At 32.0% G+C, this 25965-nt stretch overlaps 1 protein-coding gene and 2 long non-coding RNA genes across 4 annotated transcripts in view; 1 reads left to right on the forward strand and 2 right to left on the reverse strand.

Annotated features, from left to right (window-relative positions):
* The window catches only part of LOC114329172 (uncharacterized), a 245730-nt gene that overhangs the window by 128056 nt on the left and 91709 nt on the right, over positions 1 to 25965 (reverse strand). For both annotated transcript variants that reach the window (XM_050642944.1, XM_050642943.1), the window contains exons 15-17: positions 21983 to 22176; positions 21628 to 21771; positions 5626 to 5785 (exon numbers count right to left, since the gene is read on the reverse strand). In XM_050642944.1, the coding sequence (XP_050498901.1) occupies positions 5626 to 5785; positions 21628 to 21771; positions 21983 to 22176 (498 nt within the window). The remainder of the gene's footprint in view (positions 1 to 5625; positions 5786 to 21627; positions 21772 to 21982; positions 22177 to 25965) is intronic.
* Positions 9677 to 11812, forward strand: LOC126879733 (uncharacterized). The gene is made up of 2 exons (XR_007696227.1): positions 9677 to 10083; positions 10647 to 11812. It is a non-coding gene; the product is annotated as an uncharacterized LOC126879733 (long non-coding RNA).
* Positions 13058 to 15194, reverse strand: LOC126879734 (uncharacterized). The gene is made up of 2 exons (XR_007696228.1): positions 14789 to 15194; positions 13058 to 14224 (listed from the first exon to the last, which is right to left on the reverse strand). It is a non-coding gene; the product is annotated as an uncharacterized LOC126879734 (long non-coding RNA).

The following is a 25965-nucleotide window of genomic DNA, read 5'->3' on the forward strand; positions in this document are numbered from 1 at the left end:
CTCATATCGCGCGTAAAGAAGTATAACTTCAAAAAATTTTTTTGCTGAACATTTATTATTGTTGAAGCTTATTATTAAATGTATTTTAGGTAAGTTTTACAGAAAAAAGTTTTGATCACTTTGTATAAACATTTTTTAGCTGGTAATTTTCGGTTTTTGTATTACATTTTTGTTATCTTTCTTAATTTTCTTAAAAAGAAATAGTTTATTTCATTTTTAAAGTAAAATAATTTATTGAATTTTAAAGATTACATCCTAAGCTTTAAAAAGGCACTTATAAAACTGTAATAGATCTGTTTAAACTTGAGTAATATCGTCTTAAAATGGTGGTAATTCTATAAAATTACGAAGATTTCAAAAATACATCTTTTGAGACGTCATATCATTTAAATTAAATTTTTGAGATTTTTTTTGAATAAAACATCATTTAGTAGGATGCTTGAAAGGTAAGTTGTGCAAAATTGAGAGTTTTATAAGTAAAATTGTATTAGTTACACATTTTTAAATCATTTTTAAACAAGATTCATGTAAGGCTCAATTTCCGCCCACTCCGTACTTATGCCCATACATTTTATTTCTTTCTATTATAACCATAAGATAGCATAATTATTCTTCTTTCATGTTCAGTTTGTAAAATTTCATTTGATTCACTAGTTAAAGAATTACATTAAAATAACTCAACCGTGCACTTCGCCGTACGTTAGTTTACAGTGCGCCAATGTTTGTGAGAAGGGTGACTTTAGCGTTATAAATAAAAAATTATAGAAGATACAGATTTAATTCTAGAAAATTTTTTATATAAGGTTTTTTTTTTGGAAAATTTTCTGAATTTTTCAATGGTCAAGTCAGTTTTTTTCTAAAATTTATATTTTCGGAGTTATTTAAAAAAACATCTAATTTCGTAGTTCATTTGTTTAACTAAAAATGAAGCACCCACTTCTCGAGTAGAACTTTTTGATATGTTGTTTATTAAACATTTCTTAATGAAATTACAAAAAGGTCTATCTTGTTTGATTTTTTCCGGAGTAAAAATCTATATGCACTCCCCTAATATAGACACTAACGAGTAAATGTTCTTTAATTGGTATATATAAACTATAACACATTTATACTATCCAAAAAACTGAAAAAAATTGCTAAAAACGAGTTAATTATAAGAATTTTGCAAAATAATCCACATAATAGTAACTACCAACTACCATTAACCATTATAAATAATGGCTCACAGGGATCTTTGCTACGTCACACGCTTGACCTCAGCTGTCAAATGTCATGCGCAAAATTGTTCCATGAAACTTTATTGTACCATGCACTCTAACCGTGAGGATGAGCTTTTTACCTAACAAAGTGATCAACAATCACAAACCCCGAAGAGAACACTTAAAAGTCCTAAACAGGGACAATACGATATAACTGTGGTGGATCTACGGGGAGGGAAAACATAAAAGTATATTAGGTGAGATGAAACTTAAACCACAGACAGACAAATTCAACCCAATAAACTTAATGCATGTCTCATGTTATTTGCCTTTTATGTAGTTTGGGTTTATCTTTTTTATGTTTTTTGGTAGGTGTTTCAATGGAAGTCCCCCCCCCCCCTAAGACAAATTTCCCCACCCAAGGCAAATGTCTAGATCCGCCACTGCGATATACTAAATTATTATAAAACATTGATTCAGCCCTGGAAGCAAAAGAAGTGCAGGGAATCGTGAGAATTAAAGTAGTAAGGTTATCGGGGGCTCAGAAGACTTAGATTTTTTGTTGACATTTTTAAAAGTAATTTAATAATAATTTACATAATTATGCGTTTACAGCCATCTAAAAAACTGGTGGTAATTATGGTTGGCTCTAAAATATATTACTTGTTTACTTCTCGATGGTTTAATCATTACCAGTCTTCACTGAATAATGTACCATCAACAAATTTTTGTCAGATTAACATGTGTACCTACACATTTGCGTTCCTCTGGATTAATATCATGTGCGACTTTTTCTCATTTTGTATTATATATTTTTCGGTTTGTTCTTATAAGTACTTGTATACAAATGTATATTCTTGATCCTAAGTTATCTGCTTTTTTATGTTGGTCATTGCTTCTTATATACTTACTTACTTACTTTACTCCTCTTGATTCCATTTGGAACATAGGGCCTCTACAGTCCCCCTCCATTCATCTCTGTTTCTGGTCAGGGCTTTCACCTCTTTCCATGTTAACCTATTGTCTTCTATCTCTCTGGTAATATTTCTTTTCCAGTATGTCATTGGTCAGCCTTGTTTTCTTTTTCCAGTTGGTTGGTAATCCAGGGCTTGTTTGGTTATATCATCTTCATTTTGCTTAATGTGTGTCCAATAAACTTCCATTTGCGTCTATTTATCGTTTTGGCTATCGGCTCTTGATTAGTTTCTAGAACTAATCAAGAGCTTCTTATATAGTTATGGTTTATTATTATTTTGTTTATTATTACTTATTTTGTTTTTTAACAAATATAAATCCTATTTGATATTTTCTTCAAGAACTGTTTCGTCGCAATTTTGACAACTTACCTAGTTCATATTCTCTACCCTTAATAATATTTTTAAACATATGCAGTTCTTCTACATTTTTATTTTTTTAACATGTACCTGAACCCATGTAACCACCGTCGAATCTCCTTTAAGGATGGTGTTTTCTTCTATACCGTCTGCTCTAAGTGAAGATTACATACACTCAAAGAAAGTCTTGACTATAGTCTCATTGATTGATACACTCACCAAATACAGTAGACTCCCTCTATAACGAGAGCTGAAATGGCGGACTAATTACCTCGTTATAAGCGGATCTCGTTATATCAGACAACAATAATATTGAAATGTTTTGATGCCTCTTACTTAGTTTATTAGGTGTCGATGGTCGACATGAAAATAAGACTTCGCCATCGTAAATTGTAAATTTCCTACAATATTCAATATCGGTCGATAGATAAACACATAGAAGTTTATTACAGGGGGTGAAGTTTATTACAGCACTGGCGTCGATAATAACACTGATGTTGGGAATTTCTGTATAAAGGCAGTTGGTGTATTTATTTATAGCCATTACTGCGCTAAAAACAGGTAAAGAAAGATATTCTTCGATTTAATTTTTCCTCCTTATAACCAAATCTGCCTCGTTATAGAGGTATTATGGTTCAATAGGAATTTCATGGGACATCTAGTGTACCTCGCTATACGCGAAACCTCGTAATATCCGTGTTCGTTATAGAGAGAGTCCACTGTAATAATAAAGGTTTACGTTCTACAGAAACTGTTTAAAGGAAGATTAGGTACCAAATAAGTGGACACTGGACATACAGACGGAGAGCTGGAGGTCAAAAATCATCGTAATAAGTAATATGGAGTTTTTCCTGTGAAATGCGTCTTATGCGTCCATTTTATATTGATAATTATGATCCCTTACAGGCTGACACCTCAGTGGACAGGAAGTAGCAACAAGGAGTAGAGTAAAGCAGTAAAAATGTGGAAAAGTGGAAAGTGGAAAGTGGAAAATTCGTGCAGTCACTGAAGCTTTTCAAATTACTTTTTACAAAAAAATTTTACTTGAAAAACATTTTACTGTTAATTAAAAGTGAGTTATTAATTGGATGTATATTTTTTTCGGCAAGTACCCAAATCTAAGTATTCACGCTTAAATAATGGGAAAAGATGCATTTTATGAAATATACTTACTAAACACTTGTTGAAGTACCCAGAAATATCTATCAAATCAGCTTCCGAAGAAGACAATAGCATTAAAATTTATGCTCGAAAAATTTTTCCAAAAAAATTTTATTTTTTTTAAATACCTAACTCTATTAATTTTTATGATATCAGATTTATCTAAAAACGATTTAAAAGGTAGTTTCAAGGGCTATACAATGGTATTAAACTTAATCTTTTATCTTTCTTATTTTTTTAAAGATAAATGGTTAACGGGCCCCGGTTACATTCAGTAAAATTTATGTTTTAAACGTTTCTATCTCGGTTATTAGTTATCCTACAAAAATAATAAAAAAAGTAAAATATTTAATATATAAAAGTAAAATATATAAGTAAGTCCTATTTAATATCTACTAAAATTTAGTTTTTTATTATTTTTTACGTATATCGATTATGTAGCCTTATAGGGGCTTTTTAAACTAATATACCTTTTACCAAGCCAAAAATTTTTTATTAAACTTTACTTGTATATCGATTACTTTTCTAAACCATTTTGGGGTTATTACTTATGCTAAAATTAAGAAAGTCTTATAAGGACTACTTATTGATTAATAGCAAGCTGAAAATTTGTTAAAAACTTAACGGTGTCTAGCCGGACAAACTTTGATGTATGGGAATACTGGAACAGGGGAAGTTTTAATTGTGGAACAGGTTAAAAATTTGGAACGACAGACTACTAAAAAGTCACATGTTTTGTCGGGGACAGAAATTCCAATTATTGATTTGTTACCCTCATTAAAGTCTAATGCAAATATCAGACTGGTATTTATCACCAACTGGGCATTTTAATAAGTGGAACACGTAGAATATGTTAAATGACAGGAATTATGTTGGTGATAAATAGCAATCTGATTTTTGCATGAGAGTTTAATGAAAGGGTAACAAATCAATTGGAAGTTCTGTCCGACAAAATACATGGGACGTTTTCGTAGTATGACGTTCCAAATTTTTAACCGGTTCCACAATTAAAGCTTCTTCTGTTCCAGTGTTCCCGCACATCAAAGTTTGTCCGATTAGACACCGTTAAGCTATTAACAAATTTTCAGCTTGCTATTAATCAACTTTTTTTTGGTACGCGGGATCCAGGCCTAGGTTTTCTTATTTTCATCCTAACTTGCTTAGCTTTTATGCTTTCAACTTCATCTGGAGCTCACTTGTTTTTGAGTACTTTGACAAGCGTTTTGTAAGTATATTTTATAAAATGCCTGTTTTCCGTTATTTAAGCTTGAATAATTGCTTTGAGTACTAGCCGAAAAAAATATACATTCAATCACCTAAACCTCACTTTTAATTAATTCTAGTTTTTCAAGAAAGGATATTATTACATTTTTTATTATCTTCAATTTTGGTAATGGAAACTTTTTTGTTAGAACTTATATTTTTTGATTTATTTATGAAAAACGGCTTTTCGCCATGCATATTTGTTACGAAAAATTCAAATGTTTGATCTTTAATAACTCAGAAAATATTGATTTATTATAATAACTTGTTATAACCAATTTTGCTTAAAATTTGTTTTTCTATCGATTTGTGGAGTTATTTTTAATAAAATAATTTTCACCCCTGAGAAGAGGTGGCATCCACCCCCAGCGTAAAAGCACAAGTTTGCACTATGACACTTTTCTTTCTTGAGGTATCCTCTAATTTCCCACCAATTTTAATTCACATCGAGAGATGTTCAACGAAATCGGAGTTCAAAACCTTCAGTGACTGCATTAATTTTCCACTTTCACCCCTTACTGCTACTTCCTGTATCCACTGAGGTGTCAGCCTGAAAGGGATCATGATTATCAATATACAATGGACGCATTTCACAGGACAAACTCCATATTACTTATGACGATGATATTTGACCTCCAGCTCTTAGTCTAATACATAGTATAACATACCACTTAAAATTTGTATATTATGTATTTCTACAACATCTTCATGCAAAAATAGGCTTTCTTCAGAACCTTGCCTTAAAGTATATTCTAAATTTTGATTTTCTATGCCTGAGAATACGGATGTAGAACTTTTCTTCTGAAAATCTTCCTCACCTTCTGTGGACTAAAAGAATAAGATCAATATTTGTGTACAAACAATGTGAGAGAAATGACAATAACTTAATTTGCGTTCGTCCGCTATAACTTTTCCCATGCGTCACGATTTATTTTCAAAAAATTAAGTCAAAACATAAAGTGAAACGTATGCCGATGTGTGTATAAGATATAGTATACAGTATACAAAATGTATATACACATCGACGTTCGTTTCACTTTATGTTTTGACTTAATTTGTTTGAAAATGAATCGTGACGCTAGGGAAAAGTTATAGCGGACAAACAATTATATAAATGAATACATAATTATTTACAGAAAATAGCTTTCTACGAAAATCATTTTAGATTTATATGGAAAAGCAGGTTAGTAATATACAAAACACACTACTCATAATTGTTATTTTATTACTCATATAACCGATTAAAGATTTTACACCAGGGCACTTAGCACTAAAAACACCGTAATCGATTTTCTAATACGATAAATCGATTTTTTAATACAGCACTTAGAGACTTGCAACTTTTTGCATTGTGCTCAGAAAAACGTCAGGAAAAAAGTTTACTAGACAAAAATGAATGCAAATGCCTAATTGCACTTTAAAGTGCATAAGATGCATCCAAAAGTGCATAAACATGTCAAAATAAGTATATTAAGGGAAAAAGCGCAAAATGTCGCCTGTCAAAATTTTCAATGTGTCTTAAATGTATTCATTTGTTTCGAATCCTGAGAAAACTAATAAGTATTTTTAAAAAATTTAAACGTAGAATGAAAGATTAGGTACGTTATTACCGAGGGCCGCAAGTCCCTTAGAATAAATAAAAGTTTTTTTTGAATGAAATATTTGCAATTGAAATCACACTAAATTTTCTGTTTTATTTTCACCCCTGTAACTTATAGGTCTGGATCCCGCGTATGAAAAAAAAGTTGATTGATAGCAAGCTGAAATTTGTTAATAGCTTAACGGTGTCTAGTTGGACAAACTTTGATATATGGGAACACTGGAACAGGGGAAGTTTTAATTGTGGAACAGGTTAAAAATTTGGAACGGTCAGACCACGAAAACGACACAAGTATTTTGTCCGACAGAACAGACTTAAACTCTCCGAACATAGATTAAACTTTCATGCAAAAATCAGACTGCTATTTATCACCAAATGGGCGTTATAATGAGTGGAACATGTAGAATATGTCAAATGACAGGAATTATGACAGGTGATAAATAGTAGTCTGATTTTTGCATGAGCGTTTAATATCTGTTCGGAGAGTTTAAGTCTGTTCTGTAGGACAAAATAATTGTGCCGTTTTCGTGGTCTGACCGTTCCAAATTTTTAACCTGTTCCACAATTAAAACTGCCGCTGTTACAGTGTTCCCATATATCAAAGTTTATCCGACTAGACACCCTTAAGCTATTAACAAATTTTCAGCTTGCTATTAATCAACTTTTTTTCATACGCGGGATCCAGACCTATTATTAAAATAATCATTATAGAAGTTTTCAGGGACTTTCGTCCCTCAGTAATAATGTAATTTTTCATTCTGCGTTAAAATTTTTCAAAAATATTTATTAGTTTTATCAGAATTCGAAAAAAAATGAATACATTTAAAACATATTAAACATTTTGACAGGCGACATTTTGCGTCTATGCCCTAAGAGCCAGATTTTGTTATTCAGGGGGTCTTTGGAGTCACTGAACACGAATACGTAATCATAACCGACCCATGAAGCAGCTGGTGCTCAGGGTTGCTGCTAAGGCACGTCATCTGGAGTTTCGAGGGTTTTCGGCACTAAATTGATGGAAACACATTACTCGGGGGTTTTTAGAGTTGTCAATTTCGAGTGTTTTCGGTTTTCAGAGGTCGGTTCTGATGATATATTAGTCTTCAGCGATAGGTACCAAAAACCTTCGAGTAATCTATTTGCATCAATTTAGTGCCGAAAACTCGAAACTCCAGATGATGTGCCCTAGCAGCAACCCTGAGCACCAGCTGCTTCATGGGTCGGTTATGATTACGTATTCGTGTTCAGTGACTCCAAAGACCCCCTGAAAAACAAAATCTGTACCTAGGGGAGTGCATATAGATTTTAACTTCGGAAAAAATCAAACAAGATAGAACTTTTTGTAATTTCATTAAGAAATTTTTAATAAACAACATATCAAAAAGTTTTACTCCAGAAGTGGGTGCTTAATTTTTTATTAAACAAATGAACTGCGAAATTAGATGTTTTTTAAATAATTCCGAAAAAATAAATTTTAGAAAAAAAAAAACCGACCTGACCATTGAAAAATTAAGGAACTTTTCCAAAAAAAAAACCTTTTATAAAGATTTTTCTAAAATTAAATCTATAGCGTATATAATTTTTTATTTATAACGATAAAGTCGCCCTTCTCACAAACATTGGCGCACTGTAAACTAGCGTTCGGCGAAGTGCACGGTTGAGTTATTTCAATGTAATTCTTTAACGAATGGATCAAATAAAATTTTACAGACTGGGCATGAAAGAAGAACAATTAAGCTATCTTATGGTTATAATAAAAAGAAATAAAATATATGGGCATAAGTAGTACGGTGTGGGCGGAAAGTGAGACTTACATGAATTTTGTTTGAAAATGGTTTAAAAATGTGTAACTAATAAAATTTTACTTATAAAACACTCAAATTTGCACAACTTACCTTTAAAACATTTTTTGAACGAGGTTTTACTCAAAATAAATCTCAAAAATTTAATTCAATTGATACGGCATCTCAAAAAATGTAATTTTTTAAAACTTCGTAGTTTTACAGAATTACTACCACAAGACGATATTACTCAAGTTTGAACATATTTATTACAATTCTATAGGTATTTTTTTAAAGCTTAGGATGGAATCTTTAAAATGGACTGAATTATTTTACTTTAGAAATGAAATAAACACTTTTTTGAGATAATTAAGAAAGATAAAAAATGTAATACAATAACCGAAAATAACCTGCTAAAAAAATGTTTATACAAAGTGATCAAAACTTTTTTCTGTAAAACTTACCTAAATACATTTAATAATTAGCTTTAACAATAATAAATGTTCAACAAAATTTTTTTTGTGCTCTTATTTTTTATCGGCTTATTTGGAGCATATTGATAACTTTTTTATTATCAGTTTTACGAAAAACAGTTATTCTTTATGAAATACTCGCGTATAGATTCTAAGATGCAACCATGAGATATTAAATTTTATTAATTTTATACGAGGTATGTCAAACAATATGAATTCCACTCAAGAGTTAAGTACCTTTAAATTTCACAATATCGAAAATTTTTATTAAAAAAGTTGTTTGGAATTAAAAACTAAGTTTCAATGTTCAATTACATCCTTCTAATTTAAATATTTTGCACTATAAGGGCGCATAACTGTTAAGCGAAATTCATATTTTTTACATGATTTACATACCATAAAATTTAAAAAGTTTGATATCTGATGGTTGGATCTTAGATTTTAGACAAGGTCGAGAATTTTATGAAGAATAACTTTTTTTCGTAAAATTGATAATAAAATAGTTATTATAATTGTAATAAAATGATGACATTATCGCGTAATTTGAGAAAAAATTGAAATATTTTTTTTTAATTAGAACGATGTGATTGTATATTAAAACATAGTTTTTAATTCCAAATAACTTTTCATAATGACAATTTCTAATATTCTGGAATATAAAGGTACTTTACTCTTGAACGAAATTCATATTTTTGACATACCTCTATAACATTGATAAAATTTGATATCTGATGGTTGAGTTTTAAATTTAAGACTATGCAGAGCATTTTTTTGAAGAATAATTTTTTTTTGTATAATTGATAATAATTATGCATTTACACCCATTTTTGTATAGTTGACGTTTTTCCTGCCGTCATTGTGACGTTCCGCCCCTTATAGAATCCATTATTGATGGGAAGATATTATTTCATTATTTTTAGAATTATTTTCTTTCAATGGTTATTAAAATATAACATAACACCATCACAGAATTTTAAATGCTTGTGACGTCACATTTTAAGTGTGGCAACATTGGTTTGCTTGCGTTTGACAGCGTATCGATGGGAGAGGGGAATTGAATTGCCCACGGAGATCGTCAGCCAGCTAACGAGAGGGGATTGGCTTTCTAGAAGTGTGTCGGAGTGGCAGGTCGGTAGCTTGATATTTTACCCACAATTTCAAGATCCAAATTATAATTAAAGATTGAATCCATCCAGCATTAGGGAATATAAAGTTATTAGTGAATACGAAGTTGAAGAATTTGAATGCAGATTTAAAATGAGTTCCGGCCTGGTAAATAAAAAATTTTATTAATTTATTTTCCGCCATATTGAAATTTTCTTGACTAACTTGCTAATTAAGTTTCATGTCGTCTATGTTCATGGTTTCTATGGTTTATTTTCATGGATCAAACTCATCGAGAGATAATTGAATATTCTTTGCTAATTTGTGCTTTCTGTTGGAAAATAGAGCTAATTTAAACTCAATTTTCTTTATATTCCTTTCAAGTCTACAGATCTCCTATCTTTTGAACCATGATCAAACAAGTATCCATTGCCTAATCATACTATATTTCATCCTTGTATAATATATCTATATACCTGTGTATATATTATAATGAAATATTTTTTCACAGTAATTATATCTTGTAGCCAAATTGAAAATCACATGTGTTATTTGAACAAGGTCATCTGATAACAACTTAATAAAGAGTCGAGCTGTCTAGTCATTCAAGTTTTTGGACTTAATGACCTATTTCTTCTTATTCCCATAGGAATAAAAACACCTCCTCGTTTCTCTTGCTTCTTTTTGACACATTGGTGGATTGGTAGTAATACCATATGTGTTTTTTTTAGCCACCACTATGAAATCATAAAAAAAAAGAAAACCTAAGACCACCAAGGTAGACCACTTCTAGAGAGACGGTCACTAGGAGACCAGCCTGGAAGATCTCCATATCTATCTTTTTCGCCTGTACCTTCAACTGGTTTTTTTTTCCACCTGTTTTCTTGTACCTCCAGCAGGACAGTTGCAAGAGGGAGTTAGCACCCCCTTGTGCTCATTGCATCCCGGTCAATTTGGGGAATACACAGCAAGGAACGCACCGCAAGGAACATTGGAAGATTGTGAAAAGGGGTTTGTGTTGATGAACATTCGGTTTGCTCTAAGTAAAAATTTAGACTGCTTTTTGTGATTTTCAGGATACTTAGTTTATTCATATAGGTACTTTATAAATTTATTGCACATAACCTTTCCCTTTTCAAGATTTTTATAGTATTACAGAACAGTATAATAATTGATAGCGTTCCCCAAAGCTGCGTAACCTCCATGGTGAGAATCTCTGAGCTCAGATACTTTCCCATACAATAGTGTTGGTACTCTTATATTTTTTTATTATTCTTTGGCTTGTTTCCCTTTTATATAACTATTTAAACTCCTTTAATTATTTTAGTATATTTTAAATTAAATTTTTCAAATTAACTTCAAATATCATTAAAAATTTCTATTATTCAAATTATTTAACTTTAACTATTAATTTTTATATTAAATTCGAATAAATCCCTAGTACCCATCCCCTCAGGAAGGTACTAGTTTTACTTGCCATTATTATTAAGAACCACGAGTCGGTAAAAGGATCTTTGGTATCCAGAACTCCGTTGGTTCACTTAGGGACTTGGTACCCGTCAACTCATTGAGTTGTACATACATATATTAAATATCTTGTTCATATTATCAGGTAGTATTGAATTAAGTGTACGTATGATATTCGTACCATTGTTATTGGGTGAGGGTAGTTACTGCTAACCAAGTGTAAGTTGTACTTTCTGTATTAGAGGTACCCTTATTCAGATTTTCTAACCTTATTAAGATTATTCTTAGATTATATTTGTAAGGTAATTCTGTAAATGACTTTCACTAGTATTTTTTTTTGTCATGTTAGAGTTACATACTAGTTACTTGTCTTAACTCGGAGATTGTGAAAATCTGGTAGTTACATTCAATAAATATACATTTATTGTGATTTTTTTTTCTTATTACTCCTTTATCTTGATAATATATTTTATAACTTAATAATCTTTAATAACATTTAACCTACTTGTACTACAAATTTAATATACTCTATAGCAGCGTAGAATACCTGGAAGAGGGTTAACCCAGTTATCCTTCTTCTGGCGCCCAAAAATTTATTCTATTTTCATTATATTATTATATTTACCTTATCTACTTTGTGAACAGTGTCTTAATATCTTCTTTTCTAGCCATCATTGTCATTTCCTTTAATTTATTGTCCAGCCAGAAATAGCCGTGCAAATTGGCCGAATCCTTCCTTGAGTGTCAAGTGGCCATTCTCTTGCATATTGAGCTAGCTATTCAAGTTACATCTATCTATTCATAATTTTCCATCTCCAGTCCTATATCAAGTCTATACTCTTTGTCTTTACATCTTCCCATACAAGTACTACTGCGAAGTAGTATTTTAGTTACTTCAGCTTCTTCCAACGTAGAAGCCACACATTTTTGTTCCTTTGGCTACATTAAGTAGATCTTCTTATTCCTACTTCTGTTGGAGTTTATCACTTTCTGTGCATTCACTCCAACAGAAAATCTCCTTCTATCTGGTTACATTGGCGCCCAACGTGGGGCGCCACGTTGGGCGCCAAATGTAACCAGATAGAAGGAGATTTTCTGTTGGAGTGAATGCACAGAAAGTGATAAACTCCAACAGAAGTAGGAATAAGAAGATCTACTTAATGTAGCCAAAGGAACAAAAATGTGTGGCTTCTACGTTGGAAGAAGCTGAAGTAACTAAAATACTACTTCGCAGTAGTACTTGTATGGGAAGATGTAAAGACAAAGAGTATAGACTTGATATAGGACTGGAGATGGAAAATTATGAATAGATAGATGTAACTTGAATAGCTAGCTCAATATGCAAGAGAATGGCCACTTGACACTCAAGGAAGGATTCGGCCAATTTGCACGGCTATTTCTGGCTGGACAATAAATTAAAGGAAATGACAATGATGGCTAGAAAAGAAGATATTAAGACACTGTTCACAAAGTAGATAAGGTAAATATAATAATATAATGAAAATAGAATAAATTTTTGGGCGCCAGAAGAAGGATAACTGGGTTAACCCTCTTCCAGGTATTCTACGCTGCTATAGAGTATATTAAATTTGTAGTACAAGTAGGTTAAATGTTATTAAAGATTATTAAGTTATAAAATATATTATCAAGATAAAGGAGTAATAAGAAAAAAAAATCACAATAAATGTATATTTATTGAATGTAACTACCAGATTTTCACAATCTCCGAGTTAAGACAAGTAACTAGTATGTAACTCTAACATGACAAAAAAAAATACTAGTGAAAGTCATTTACAGAATTACCTTACAAATATAATCTAAGAATAATCTTAATAAGGTTAGAAAATCTGAATAAGGGTACCTCTAATACAGAAAGTACAACTTACACTTGGTTAGCAGTAACTACCCTCACCCAATAACAATGGTACGAATATCATACGTACACTTAATTCAATACTACCTGATAATATGAACAAGATATTTAATATATGTATGTACAACTCAATGAGTTGACGGGTACCAAGTCCCTAAGTGAACCAACGGAGTTCTGGATACCAAAGATCCTTTTACCGACTCGTGGTTCTTAATAATAATGGCAAGTAAAACTAGTACCTTCCTGAGGGGATGGGTACTAGGGATTTATTCGAATTTAATATAAAAATTAATAGTTAAAGTTAAATAATTTGAATAATAGAAATTTTTAATGATATTTGAAGTTAATTTGAAAAATTTAATTTAAAATATACTAAAATAATTAAAGGAGTTTAAATAGTTATATAAAAGGGAAACAAGCCAAAGAATAATAAAAAAATATAAGAGTACCAACACTATTGTATGGGAAAGTATCTGAGCTCAGAGATTCTCACCATGGAGGTTACGCAGCTTTGGGGAACGCTATCAATTATTATACTGTTCTGTAATACTATAAAAATCTTGAAAAGGGAAAGGTTATGTGCAATAAATTTATAAAGTACCTATATGAATAAACTAAGTATCCTGAAAATCACAAAAAACAGTCTAAATTTTTACTTAGAGCAAACCGAATGTTCATCAACACAAACCCCTTTTCACAATCTTCCAATGTTCCTTGCGGTGCGTTCCTTGCTGTGTATTCCCCAAATTGACCGGGATGCAATGAGCACAAGGGGGTGCTAACTCCCTCTTGCAACTGTCCTGCTGGAGGTACAAGAAAACAGGTGGAAAAAAAAAACCAGTTGAAGGTACAGGCGAAAAAGATAGATATGGAGATCTTCCAGGCTGGTCTCCTAGTGACCGTCTCTCTAGAAGTGGTCTACCTTGGTGGTCTTAGGTTTTCTTTTTTTTTATGATTTCATAGTGGTGGCTAAAAAAAACACATATGGTATTACTACCAATCCACCAATGTGTCAAAAAGAAGCAAGAGAAACGAGGAGGTGTTTTTATTCCTATGGGAATAAGAAGAAATAGGTCATTAAGTCCAAAAACTTGAATGACTAGACAGCTCGACTCTTTATTAAGTTGTTATCAGATGACCTTGTTCAAATAACACATGTGATTTTCAATTTGGCTACAAGATATAATTACTGTGAAAAAAATATTTCATTATAATATATACACAGGTATATAGATATATTATACAAGGATGAAATATAGTATGATTAGGCAATGGATACTTGTTTGATCATGGTTCAAAAGATAGGAGATCTGTAGACTTGAAAGGAATATAAAGAAAATTGAGTTTAAATTAGCTCTATTTTCCAACAGAAAGCACAAATTAGCAAAGAATATTCAATTATCTCTCGATGAGTTTGATCCATGAAAATAAACCATAGAAACCATGAACATAGACGACATGAAACTTAATTAGCAAGTTAGTCAAGAAAATTTCAATATGGCGGAAAATAAATTAATAAAATTTTTTATTTACCAGGCCGGAACTCATTTTAAATCTGCATTCAAATTCTTCAACTTCGTATTCACTAATAACTTTATATTCCCTAATGCTGGATGGATTCAATCTTTAATTATAATTTGGATCTTGAAATTGTGGGTAAAATATCAAGCTACCGACCTGCCACTCCGACACACTTCTAGAAAGCCAATCCCCTCTCGTTAGCTGGCTGACGATCTCCGTGGGCAATTCAATTCCCCTCTCCCATCGATACGCTGTCAAACGCAAGCAAACCAATGTTGCCACACTTAAAATGTGACGTCACAAGCATTTAAAATTCTGTGATGGTGTTATGTTATATTTTAATAACCATTGAAAGAAAATAATTCTAAAAATAATGAAATAATATCTTCCCATCAATAATGGATTCTATAAGGGGCGGAACGTCACATCATCCTGAACACAATGCAAAAATTTGCAAGTCTCTAGGTCCTGCATTTAAAAATCAATTTATTTTGTGCTAAATGCCCTGGTCAATTTTTGAGCTATTGGTTTAAACAATTATTTTTTTATTGAGGAGCAGAGAGCTACACATAGAAGTGGATAACAGCATATATCAGGAATATTTACAAGAATAAAGGCGACAAAAAGAATTTTAAAAACTACCAAGGTGTTAGTTTAACCACCAGTAGAACCACTCTCCGAAAAATTAGAAGTAAAATCTTTAGTAGCGCATGGCGACCGCGCAAAGTTCCCAGTCGCTTTTGCCCCATTCTCGCATTGCTAGTCGCATAGAAACGTAAGGGTTTTAACAGGGAAAACTCGCATCCACCACTGGTGAATTACCAATTGCGTACTGCCGGTATTACTTCTTGAGATCAAAGTGCCGACATGGAAGAGGTTTTACTGTCCCTCTTTATACTGTGGTTTAACCAATTTAACCTGCTGTAGGATGTACAGGAGTATATTCAAAAGCCGAATTAAAGATTATTGGGAAGAAGTTGAGAATCAGAGTGACTTTTGTATTGGTCGTAATTTATAGACACTGTGTTTACTACAACAAACAATCAAAAAGCGTTTGGAACAACAATATATGATATTTATGGACCTTCAAAAGGCCTATAACTATTGCCAAGCTGTGGCAAGTACTAGTAGACAAGAAAATTCCACCGATTTATATAAATGCTGAGAATGACTTGTACGACGATAAGACGAGTACAATAAAAATTGGACAAAAAGTGATAACAATATAAAGCGACCAATGGACTTCGTCAAAGCATTTCAACTAAGCTAATTAATGTATTTAAATTTATGGTAGGGGAGCCCAAGCGGGGATTTTTGCAGTTACTCGAGCGCGTCAGATTATTACATGGGGAGAAACCTTGTATCCTGAAAATGTACCTCTACCATATATTGGCACTTAATGCTGGGGAGTTCGTTAAGGGGGGGGGGGGGGCGAAAAAAAATCTATCCTTAGACAAACTCGAAATCGTCGGATTAACATAAGGTAAGTTAAGTATATGCAAAACAGTGTATTATTTCAAAAACCTGACGATTTGAGCGGGGCGTAAGGAAATGGGTGAGTCCCAAATTTTTACAAGAAAAAAAGCGAATATTTCGCGAAATGAATAACAGATCGAAAAAATAAAAAATACGTGCTCAATATTTTTTAAAAATCTATCCAATGATACCAAACAAGACTTCCCATGGAGAGGGGTGGGGGTAAATTTAAAATTTAAAATACGAATCCCGCGATATTTCGCGAAATGAACATCAGATCGAAAAACTGAAAAATATACCTATTCAATATTTTTCAAAAATCTATCGAATGCCACCAAACACGACCCCTCACGGAGGTGGGGCGGGGTTACTTTAATATCTTAAATGGAAGCCCCCATTTTTTATTTCAGATTTGGATTCCTTACGTAAAAATAACTAACTTTTACTCGACACATTTTTTCGAATTATGAATAGATGACGCTATAATCGGGAAAAAAGATTGTTTGAAATGGAAAATTAAATTAAAAATGCAAAGTCCCTACTAAAATGGAAAACTTTACTTATTTTTTTTTGGTTTTAGGACCTACTCTTCACAACCCAATAGGTCCCCATAACGCTCGACTGACTCCACATTTAGCATACTTTGCTCCCCTACCATTAAGATAACTTTTAATATATAAAGCTAATCATTTATTGGATTTCCTTATACAGGGTGTCCACGCGGTAAATATTTTTATATAAATATATCGTCGGTATACTGCGAAAACCAGGAAAATTCCGAAATACCGAAACCGAGAAAAAACGTTTTTAAAGTTTAGTGTTTTATTTTGAATTAAGAGGACAACTTGTGTTTGATATTCGGTATTCCAGTGAAATATGCATATATCAGAAATGATATTATATCATTAGTTTGAAAAAGTTAAGACACCTAGCTGATTAAACCTAAATTTAAGATGGAGATGCGGTCACTTACCTGGTTTTACCTGTAAATCTAAATTAATCAGTTACCCTTAAAATAACACATTTATAACAAATATAATAAATCAAATATAATATTTTGTAGTTTTGTGATCGGAATATGAGGCTTTAACTAGTTAATAACAATGTTTTTAAAGGATTAGTCGATAATTATAACATTTAACTGGATTTCCCTGAACATTTTATTCAGAGCTGTTTGTAGTTATATGGATATTATTTACTTAGATGATAGGCAGTTTTATAGAAAAAACAAATTTATTTTGAACGTGTTATAGAAACAAGAAAATAATATTACTATGCGTATTACTCCTCATATTAGTCACTGAAAGCAGGATCTGACAAGATACCATTGGCATAGTAAAATACGATACCACCTGTTATATTCTTCCGGTATCACTCCCGTATCAAATAGCTGTAACAAATCTCTGTTTTTTGCTATGGTAGTTGGCGAACTTCTATCATAAAGTTGCTTAAGTTTTTATTGACTAACATAAGCATGCTTATGTTAGTTGATAACTCAGCTTGCTATTTTCTTGTTGACTGCCGTGCTGGCCGTGCAGTATCAATAAGGAAATGAAGCTTGGTGATGCGTCATAATTGAAATGGATTCTGTTTGTCCCTTCTTTCATGAATCTCATCTTTTTATCTTTAACCACATTATTTTTTCGCCGTTTGGGTCTTTTGTTCGGTTTTTAATTAGTGTGTGACAATTTTTTAAAATCATAAAAGTCGTAGTACCTATTTAAAATCTTTACACTTGTATGGTTCTATACATACTTTTTATCACTGACCTTGACATTTTTAGTTTCCCTTGCATTTTGAAAAAACAGACAAGTAACCTGGCATACCATAGAGACACCTGATTTCTAGCGGTTTAGATGCTGCTATGTATAGAGTCAACTTCCATACAAGAATGTCCCGACTCTAAAATTTTATGTTACGATACTGTCCTCCGCAGGTATAAGAAAATGCACTTATTTCACTTGCTTACATATTCTGGGACACATTTTGATAAGTAGTTGAGTATAATGCTTTCTATTTCAGAACTTCCTCGTCTACCGTTAATTTCTGACCAGGCAAAACAGTAAGCTACATTTGGCAATGCGACTTCATTTACACACAAATTGTAGACCCATAATTTTCGGGAAGAATATAATATGAATTGTCCAGTTATCTGGAATCTGTAGTATAGCCTGTAGATCAAAGGTGATTGAAACAAAATTCCGTTGTTGATTAGAGCTTTTCTTATCATTTCGTTTTTCGAGATTTCATACTTCTTTTTTTTTTCTGATGTCTGTAACTGTTTTCTAAATCGGGTTTCTTAGTTGGATTAGCCATATCATAATATGATAGGGCTAATGAATATTATTTATTACAAACTAAACATCGGTCTTATTTAAGACAAAAAAGCTTAAATTATAGTCGCTAGAAAATATTCCTCGGTATGTAATTTTGCTAATACCTTTTGGTTTCTTCAGCTGACAATCATTTATATAAAGAAAGTTGATTCATTTTCCTTATACTTAAATTTTTGTCCCAAATATCTACGCTTTGAACTTTGGCGAATATAATGTGGGACCATGGTTGGAAAAGATTCAATATGAGCCTTCACAATTTTTCGGTTTTCACTGTTTGTTTTATTTGGCAGTATATCCTTACCTCTTTTGCCCGTGTCTGCATAACAACATAGAATATAAATTTTTCTTACAACATCTTGCATTAACGACGTTAATATACAAAGTTTCTTACAAAAAAACTTCTCACATACCTGTACCTCTTGACCATTCAAAGAAACATAGTCGATACTATCGGTTTTACCAGTCGATATGAATGAGAAATTTTAATAAAATATACATGTAAAATGTATTAAAGACATTTATCACCTTCTTATTGAATATGGTATACAGCAGTAGAGATATATTTTTGTCCGGCAAAATAATATATGTGCGTTTACTTGGTTTTACATGCAACAGAACTTTAATTTTGTGGAAGTAAGTAGCGATATATTGTTTTACTTGGAAATGGAAAGTTGGTTATATGTAACTTATTTGTTTATCACACAAATTATCTGCTGAATGGTAAATCGTATCATTTACTGGGTTTTACCTGTACGTAGAGCGTAAAAAGCTGAGAATTTGGTATACCTAACTCAATATTTTAAAATTTGTCATTTACCTGGTTTTCGCAGTATACCGACGATATATTTAATAAACCAAAAAACCAAACAAGACCCTCCACCTCAACCTAAATAAATTCCCAAATCGTGGTATTTTCAATTGAACTTTCTCGATTAAATTGATTTGGTAAGATACCAAAGTTCAATGTTTTTGTTGCTATGCAACAGGCTATTCAGAGTTCATAGTTTTGTTACCATACAACTTATTGATGATTTATATATTTTGGTGAAATTATAAATAAGGGACTATTTTGAGTCGCAGTCCATTTAGAATAGTTACCTAATTAACAAGTACGTAAGTCATTGTTCGAAGTTACGCCGAGTGTAATTATCAGTAGCTGTCAATTTAGGGCAGCCTATTATAAAATTTTACCTAATCACCACCTGTAGTGTAATAATTCAGTAACTGTCAATAAAACCATATTTTTTTACTCCACGACTTCAAACATTTATTTGTCATCGTCGATCGAGAAGAAACGGACACAGGGCACTGGAAACAATTCGATTCTTATATTAGAGCGAACTCTCCAGTGTCATTCGATAGGATTTTGAAAAATATTAGACACGTCTTTTTTAATTTTTCATTTGGAAGTGTATTTTCCGAGATATTAGACCATTTCTATAATTTACCTACGGTTGTCTGGACAACTATAGAGGAATAACCCTCTTAAATACGACAATGAAGTTATTCACAGGCATACTCAAGGATAAATTGGAATCACAGATAAAGAACAGAGAAGAACAGCAAGGCTTCAGAAAAGACAGGTCGACGACGGACGCAATATTTGTCCTGAATTAAGTGAAAGAGAAGTCGATAGAACATAACAAACTCGCATATATTTGGCTCGTAGACCAAACTAAAGCATTTGACAGAGTCAGACTTAGGCATATTACAGAAAATTAAGCAAAACCGGCAAACATTGTGCAAGTTATAAAACAAATGAACAATAACAACACGAAAAAAATTAAAACAAACGATAGCGCTACGGTCGACATACTAACACCAGAGGGAATCAAGCAGGGAGACAGCCTCAGCCCATTTCTGTTCAACATGCTAATGGATGAAATAATAGAAGATGTGGAATCGCTACAACTAGGATACAGACTCGGTCACAGCCGAATCAGTATAGTGTGAAATGCGGATGATGCAGTCCTGATTTCAGAGGACGAAGACGATCTACAAAGACAACTTTGTCGATTCTACCAAGCATGTCGACGACTCAACATGAACATATCCACGCAGAAAACAAAATGCAGTACCATTGCGAAAGATCCAATTAGATGCAAACTCGTGGTAGAGGGGAAACTCATAGAACAGCTAAACCAGTTCAAATATCTAGGTGTAGATTTATCAAGTTATCATAACCCAGCCAGAGACCTACGAGGACAAATAAACAAGGCCGCAGTCATGTCCGGATATTTGAGAGATGTGGTCTGGAATAACCCATATATGAGACTGGACAGCAAAGTTAGAATTTATAAAACTTGCATCAGACCTGTTGTGACCTATAGTATTGAATCAAAAGAAGACACCAATAAAACCAAAAGCATGCTACGAACAGCCGAAATGAAGACACTAAGAGCAATTGCAGGGAAGCCAAGAAGGGATAAAATAAGAAATAACATAATCAGGGAACAATGTGGCGTGCAAGATGTAGTAAGATGGGGTAGGCAAAGACGAAGAGAATGGTTCAGTCATGTAAAAAGAATGGAGGAGCACGGACTACCAAGAATTCCGCTAGAAGGAAAACCAGCTGGCAAGCGTCTACCGGGTGACCACCAAAAAGATGGAGAGATAGCTGGCAGTCTACCTGTCAAGAGATACTTCAACGTCGGAATTAACAGATCGACAGATCTATAACAAGTATAAGAAAAAGAAGAAGAAGACCTACGGTATCACGATAAATCGTTTTTTCCGATTATAGCACCATCTATCTATAAATCAAAAATCTCGAATAAATGTTGCTTATTTTTACGTAAGAAATCCAAATCTGCAATAAAATCTAAGGGTTTCTATTTAAGATTTTAAAGTTACCCCCCACCCCACCTCCAGGGGGTGAAGGGGGGGTCGTGTTTGGTGTCATTAGATAAACTTTTGAAAATTATTGAACACGTACTTGTTTTTCGATCGAATGTTCATTTCGCGAAATATTCGACCGTTCCGCTACTTTTGGGACATCCTATATAATAACCATATAGATTTTGTTGACTACTACTATACCTTACAACTGTTTTTACATTCCAGCGGAAGCTTAAATTCATGTTCATGGGTTGTAAAATTTAGTTTAATCATATCTTGATTTAGGTCTTCCGTAGCTTTATCTGATTCATATGCAGAATTGTTATATTCTTCATGAATGAGTCTCTAAAAATAAGATATGTTTGCAACTCTACAGTGATGAGCGCGCCAAGAACTGGCAAAATAACGCAAAAGATGGACAACATAATGCGTTGTGAAACAAAAAGCGATGAAAATAATAGAGGTGGGAAATTATGGTATTAACCTATAAAATATTACCACTTGCGATAGTTTTCCACCTTTAAACGTTAGCTAAGAGCTAGTTGAATCCACTCACCTCATCACCTTGACCAATCTCCAAACCATAATTGTAGTGAAATAATGGTGGCCATACTATGTTCTTAAAGTTCTTGTTGTCTCGAGGCAAATGATAAATAACACGAGGTCCATCTACTGCACATATAACTTTTACTATTACAGGTTCTTGACCCAAACCAATAAAACATGGAATATACGTATCTTGGAAAAATCCTGTAAAATATAAATTGATCACTATAAAATATAAATCACAAAGCGACAGCTTTATTATTTGTTTCATTGTCAATAGGTCATGTTTGTGATATAGTGATTTAGTTATCATGTAGTATGGCACACCAACTTACAGACCTCACACTAAAATCTTCTTTCTTTTTTTTCTCTCCCTCCCATGATCATGTATTTGGTTTTGTCCTCGTTTAGCTCCAAGCTCCAATCGAATTTCTGTGCTTTTTCAATAGTTTTTAGGGGAGTGCAATTAGAACGAAAACATGCATTGTTTCGGAAAAATTCAAACAAGCTTATATTTTTCTAAAAATTTTTTTGTAAGTTTATATACACGTTAAAGTAAAAAGTTCTACTCGCAGATTTGGCCGCTAATTATTTATTAATTTTTTAAACAATAACAATTGTTTTGTATAAATAATTTTAAAAATATCGTTGAATTCATCATTTTACTTTGATGATATATGTTTCTATTTTGTTTTTGATTATGCTGAATCCGAATATGGCATTACAATTTAAAAATTCGTATGGTAGGGGTGCCCAAGCGGGGATTTTTGCAGTTACTCGAGCGCGTCAGATTATCATATGAGAAGAAACCTGGTACCCTCCAGATGTACTTATACCATATATTGGCTCTTAACACAGGGGAGTTCGTTAAGGGGGGCCCGAAAAAAAAGTCTATCCTTAAAAAAACTCTTAATTGTCAGATTAAGATAAGTTAAGTAAAGTACATGCTAAAGGGTGTATATTTCAAAAATCTAACGATTTGAGCCGGGCGTAAGGAAATGGGAGAGTGCCAAAGTTTCACAAGAAAAAAGCGAATATTTCGCGAAATGAATGACAGATCGAAAAACTAAAAAATATGTGCTCAATATTTTTTAAAAATCTATCGATTATTCGATTGGTCATGATACCAAACACGACTTCCCACCGGAGAGTGGTGGGGGTAAATTTAATATTTTAAATACGAATCCTGCGATATTTCGCGAAATGCACATCAGATCGAAAAACTGTAAAAAACACTTATTCAATATTTATGAAAAGTCTATCGAATGGCACCAAACACGATCCCCCACGGAGGTGGGGTGGGGGTTACTTTAGAATCTTAAATAGGAGCCCCAATTTTTTATTGCAGATTTGGATTCCTTACCTAAAAATAAGTAACTTTTATTCGAAACATTTTTTCGAATTATGGATAGATAACGTTATAATCCGAAAAAACGATTGTTGGAAATGGAAAATTAAATTAAAAAATGGCAAGCGCCCACTAATATGGAAAACTTTACTTAACTTATTTTGGTTTTAGGACCTACTCTTCACAACCCAATAGGTCCCCATCGCGCTCGAGTGACTGCACGTTTAGCATACTTTGCTCCCCTACAATTATACAGAAGCTCGTATACAGTATATCTGCGTAGCTAGGAACCACATGCAAAACTTTTTTATTACCAATTTTACGAAAAAAGTTATTCTTCATAAAATGCTTTGGATAGTCAAAAATTTAAAACTCAACCGTCATATATCAAATTTTATCAATTTGATACGATTTATGTCAAAAATATAAATTTCGTTAAAAAGTAAAATACCTTCATATTCCAGAATATCAAAAAATGCTATTATAAAAAGTTGTTTGAAATTAAAAACTATGTTTTAATATACAATTACATCATTCTAATCGAAAAAAAAACATTTCAATTTTTTCTCAAATTACGGATACCCATCATCATTTTATTACAATTGTGATAACTAGTTTATTATCAATTTTACGAAAAAAAAATTATTCTTCATAAAATTCTCTACCTGGTCTAAAATCTAAGATACAACTAACAGATATCAAACTTTTGCAATTTTATACGAGTTATGTAAAAAATATGAATTTTACTTAATAGTTAAGTGCCTTTATTCTTCACAATATTTTAATTAGAAGGATGTAATTGAACACTTAAACATATTTTTCAATGTTGTGAAATATAAAGGTACTTTACTCTTGAGTGAAATTCATATTTTTTGACATACCTCGAATAAAATTAATAAAATTTGACATTTGATGGTTGCATCTTAGATTATATACATACAATGCACAGTATTTTATAAAAAATAACTTTTTTCGTAAAACTGATAATAAAAAAGTTATCAATAGGTCTCAAGTTACGCAGACATACTGTATAAGAGCTAAAAAATTTTTGTTGAACATTTATTATTGTTGAAGCTTATTATTAAATGTATTTTAGGTAAGTTTTATAGAAAAAAGTTTTGATCACTTTGTTTAAACATTTTTTTAACTGGTAATTTTCGGTTTTTTACATATTACATTTTTGTTATCTTTCTTAATTTTCTCAAAAAGAAATAATTTATTTCATTTCTAAAGTAAAATAATTTAGTGCATTTTAAAGACCACATCCTTAGCTTTAAAAAAGTACCTATAAAGCTGTAATAAATTTTTAAAACTACGAAGTTTTTAAAAATTACATTTTTTGAGACGTCGTCGTATCATTTGAATTAAATTTTTGAGATTTTTTTTTTTGAGAGAAACATCGTTTAGTAATATGTCTGAAAGGTAAGCTGTGCAAAATTGAGAGTTTTATAAAAAAAGTTGTATAAATGTGTAACTAATTTTTAAATCATTTTTAAACCAGATTAATGTAAGTCTCACTTTCCGCCCACATTGTACTTATGCTCATATATTTTATTTCTTTTTATTGCAACCATAAGATAGCCAAAATATTCTACTTTCATGAACAATTTATAAAATTTCATTTGATCCATTAGTTAAAGAATTACATTAAAATAACTCAACCGTGCACTTCGCCGTAAGCTAGTTTACAGTGCGCCAATGTTTGTGAGAAGGGTGGCTTTAGAGTTATAAATAAAAAATTATAGAAGCTACAGAGTTAATTTTAGAAAAATCTTTATAGAAATTTTTTTTGTAAAGTTTTCTGAATTTTTCAACGGTCAAGTCAGTTTTTTTCTACAATTTATATTTTCGGAGTTATTTCAAAAAAAAACATCTAATTTCGCAGTTCATTTGTTTAATAAAAAATGAAGCACCCACGTCTCGGGTAGAACTTTTTGATATGTTGTTTATTAAACATTTCTTAATGAAATTACAAAAAGTTCTATCTTGTTTAATTTTTTCCGAAGTGAAAATCTATATGCACTCCCCTATTTATGCTGATATTAGTTTGATAAATTTTGTTAGTACACCCAAATGTTCCATTGCTCGATACATTTTGACTCTAGCGACTCTATCATATATACTTGTCTAAAATATACAAACATCAAGTTGTCTATATCTCCTTTAAGGAAAAGATTTGGTTTAATCTAGATTTGACTTTTGTATACGAGTATACGACTTTTGGTACTATACCTTGTACACAGTAATTATCTTGTGTATAGTAACTTGTATACAGTATACAGTAAGGCTATACCTCTATATTCTATAATTGGCACACTTCAGTTTGTCTCCTTTTTTATGCAGCGGGTCTCATATCAATCAGTTGGCATTCTGTCATTTTCCCATACTTGCACTATTAGTTGACATATCTGTCTCTGCACTTGATCTCCAGCATACTTGATCATTTCTAATATGTCTTTTTTCCAGAACTTCAATTACTTTTCATTTCTTGTGTTGCTGTTACCACCTCACCATTCAAAAACTCTGTGAAGTGTTTTTTTCCACTTTGTCATTATTTCTACCGGATCACTAATTAAATTTACGTCTTTGCGTTTTATATAACAACAGTGACTTTGGTAACCTTTTTGCATGTTCTTAACTTCTTA

This window comes from Diabrotica virgifera, chromosome 2, assembly GCF_917563875.1.
Source record: "Diabrotica virgifera virgifera chromosome 2, PGI_DIABVI_V3a".
Lineage (NCBI taxonomy): Eukaryota > Metazoa > Arthropoda > Insecta > Coleoptera > Chrysomelidae > Diabrotica > Diabrotica virgifera.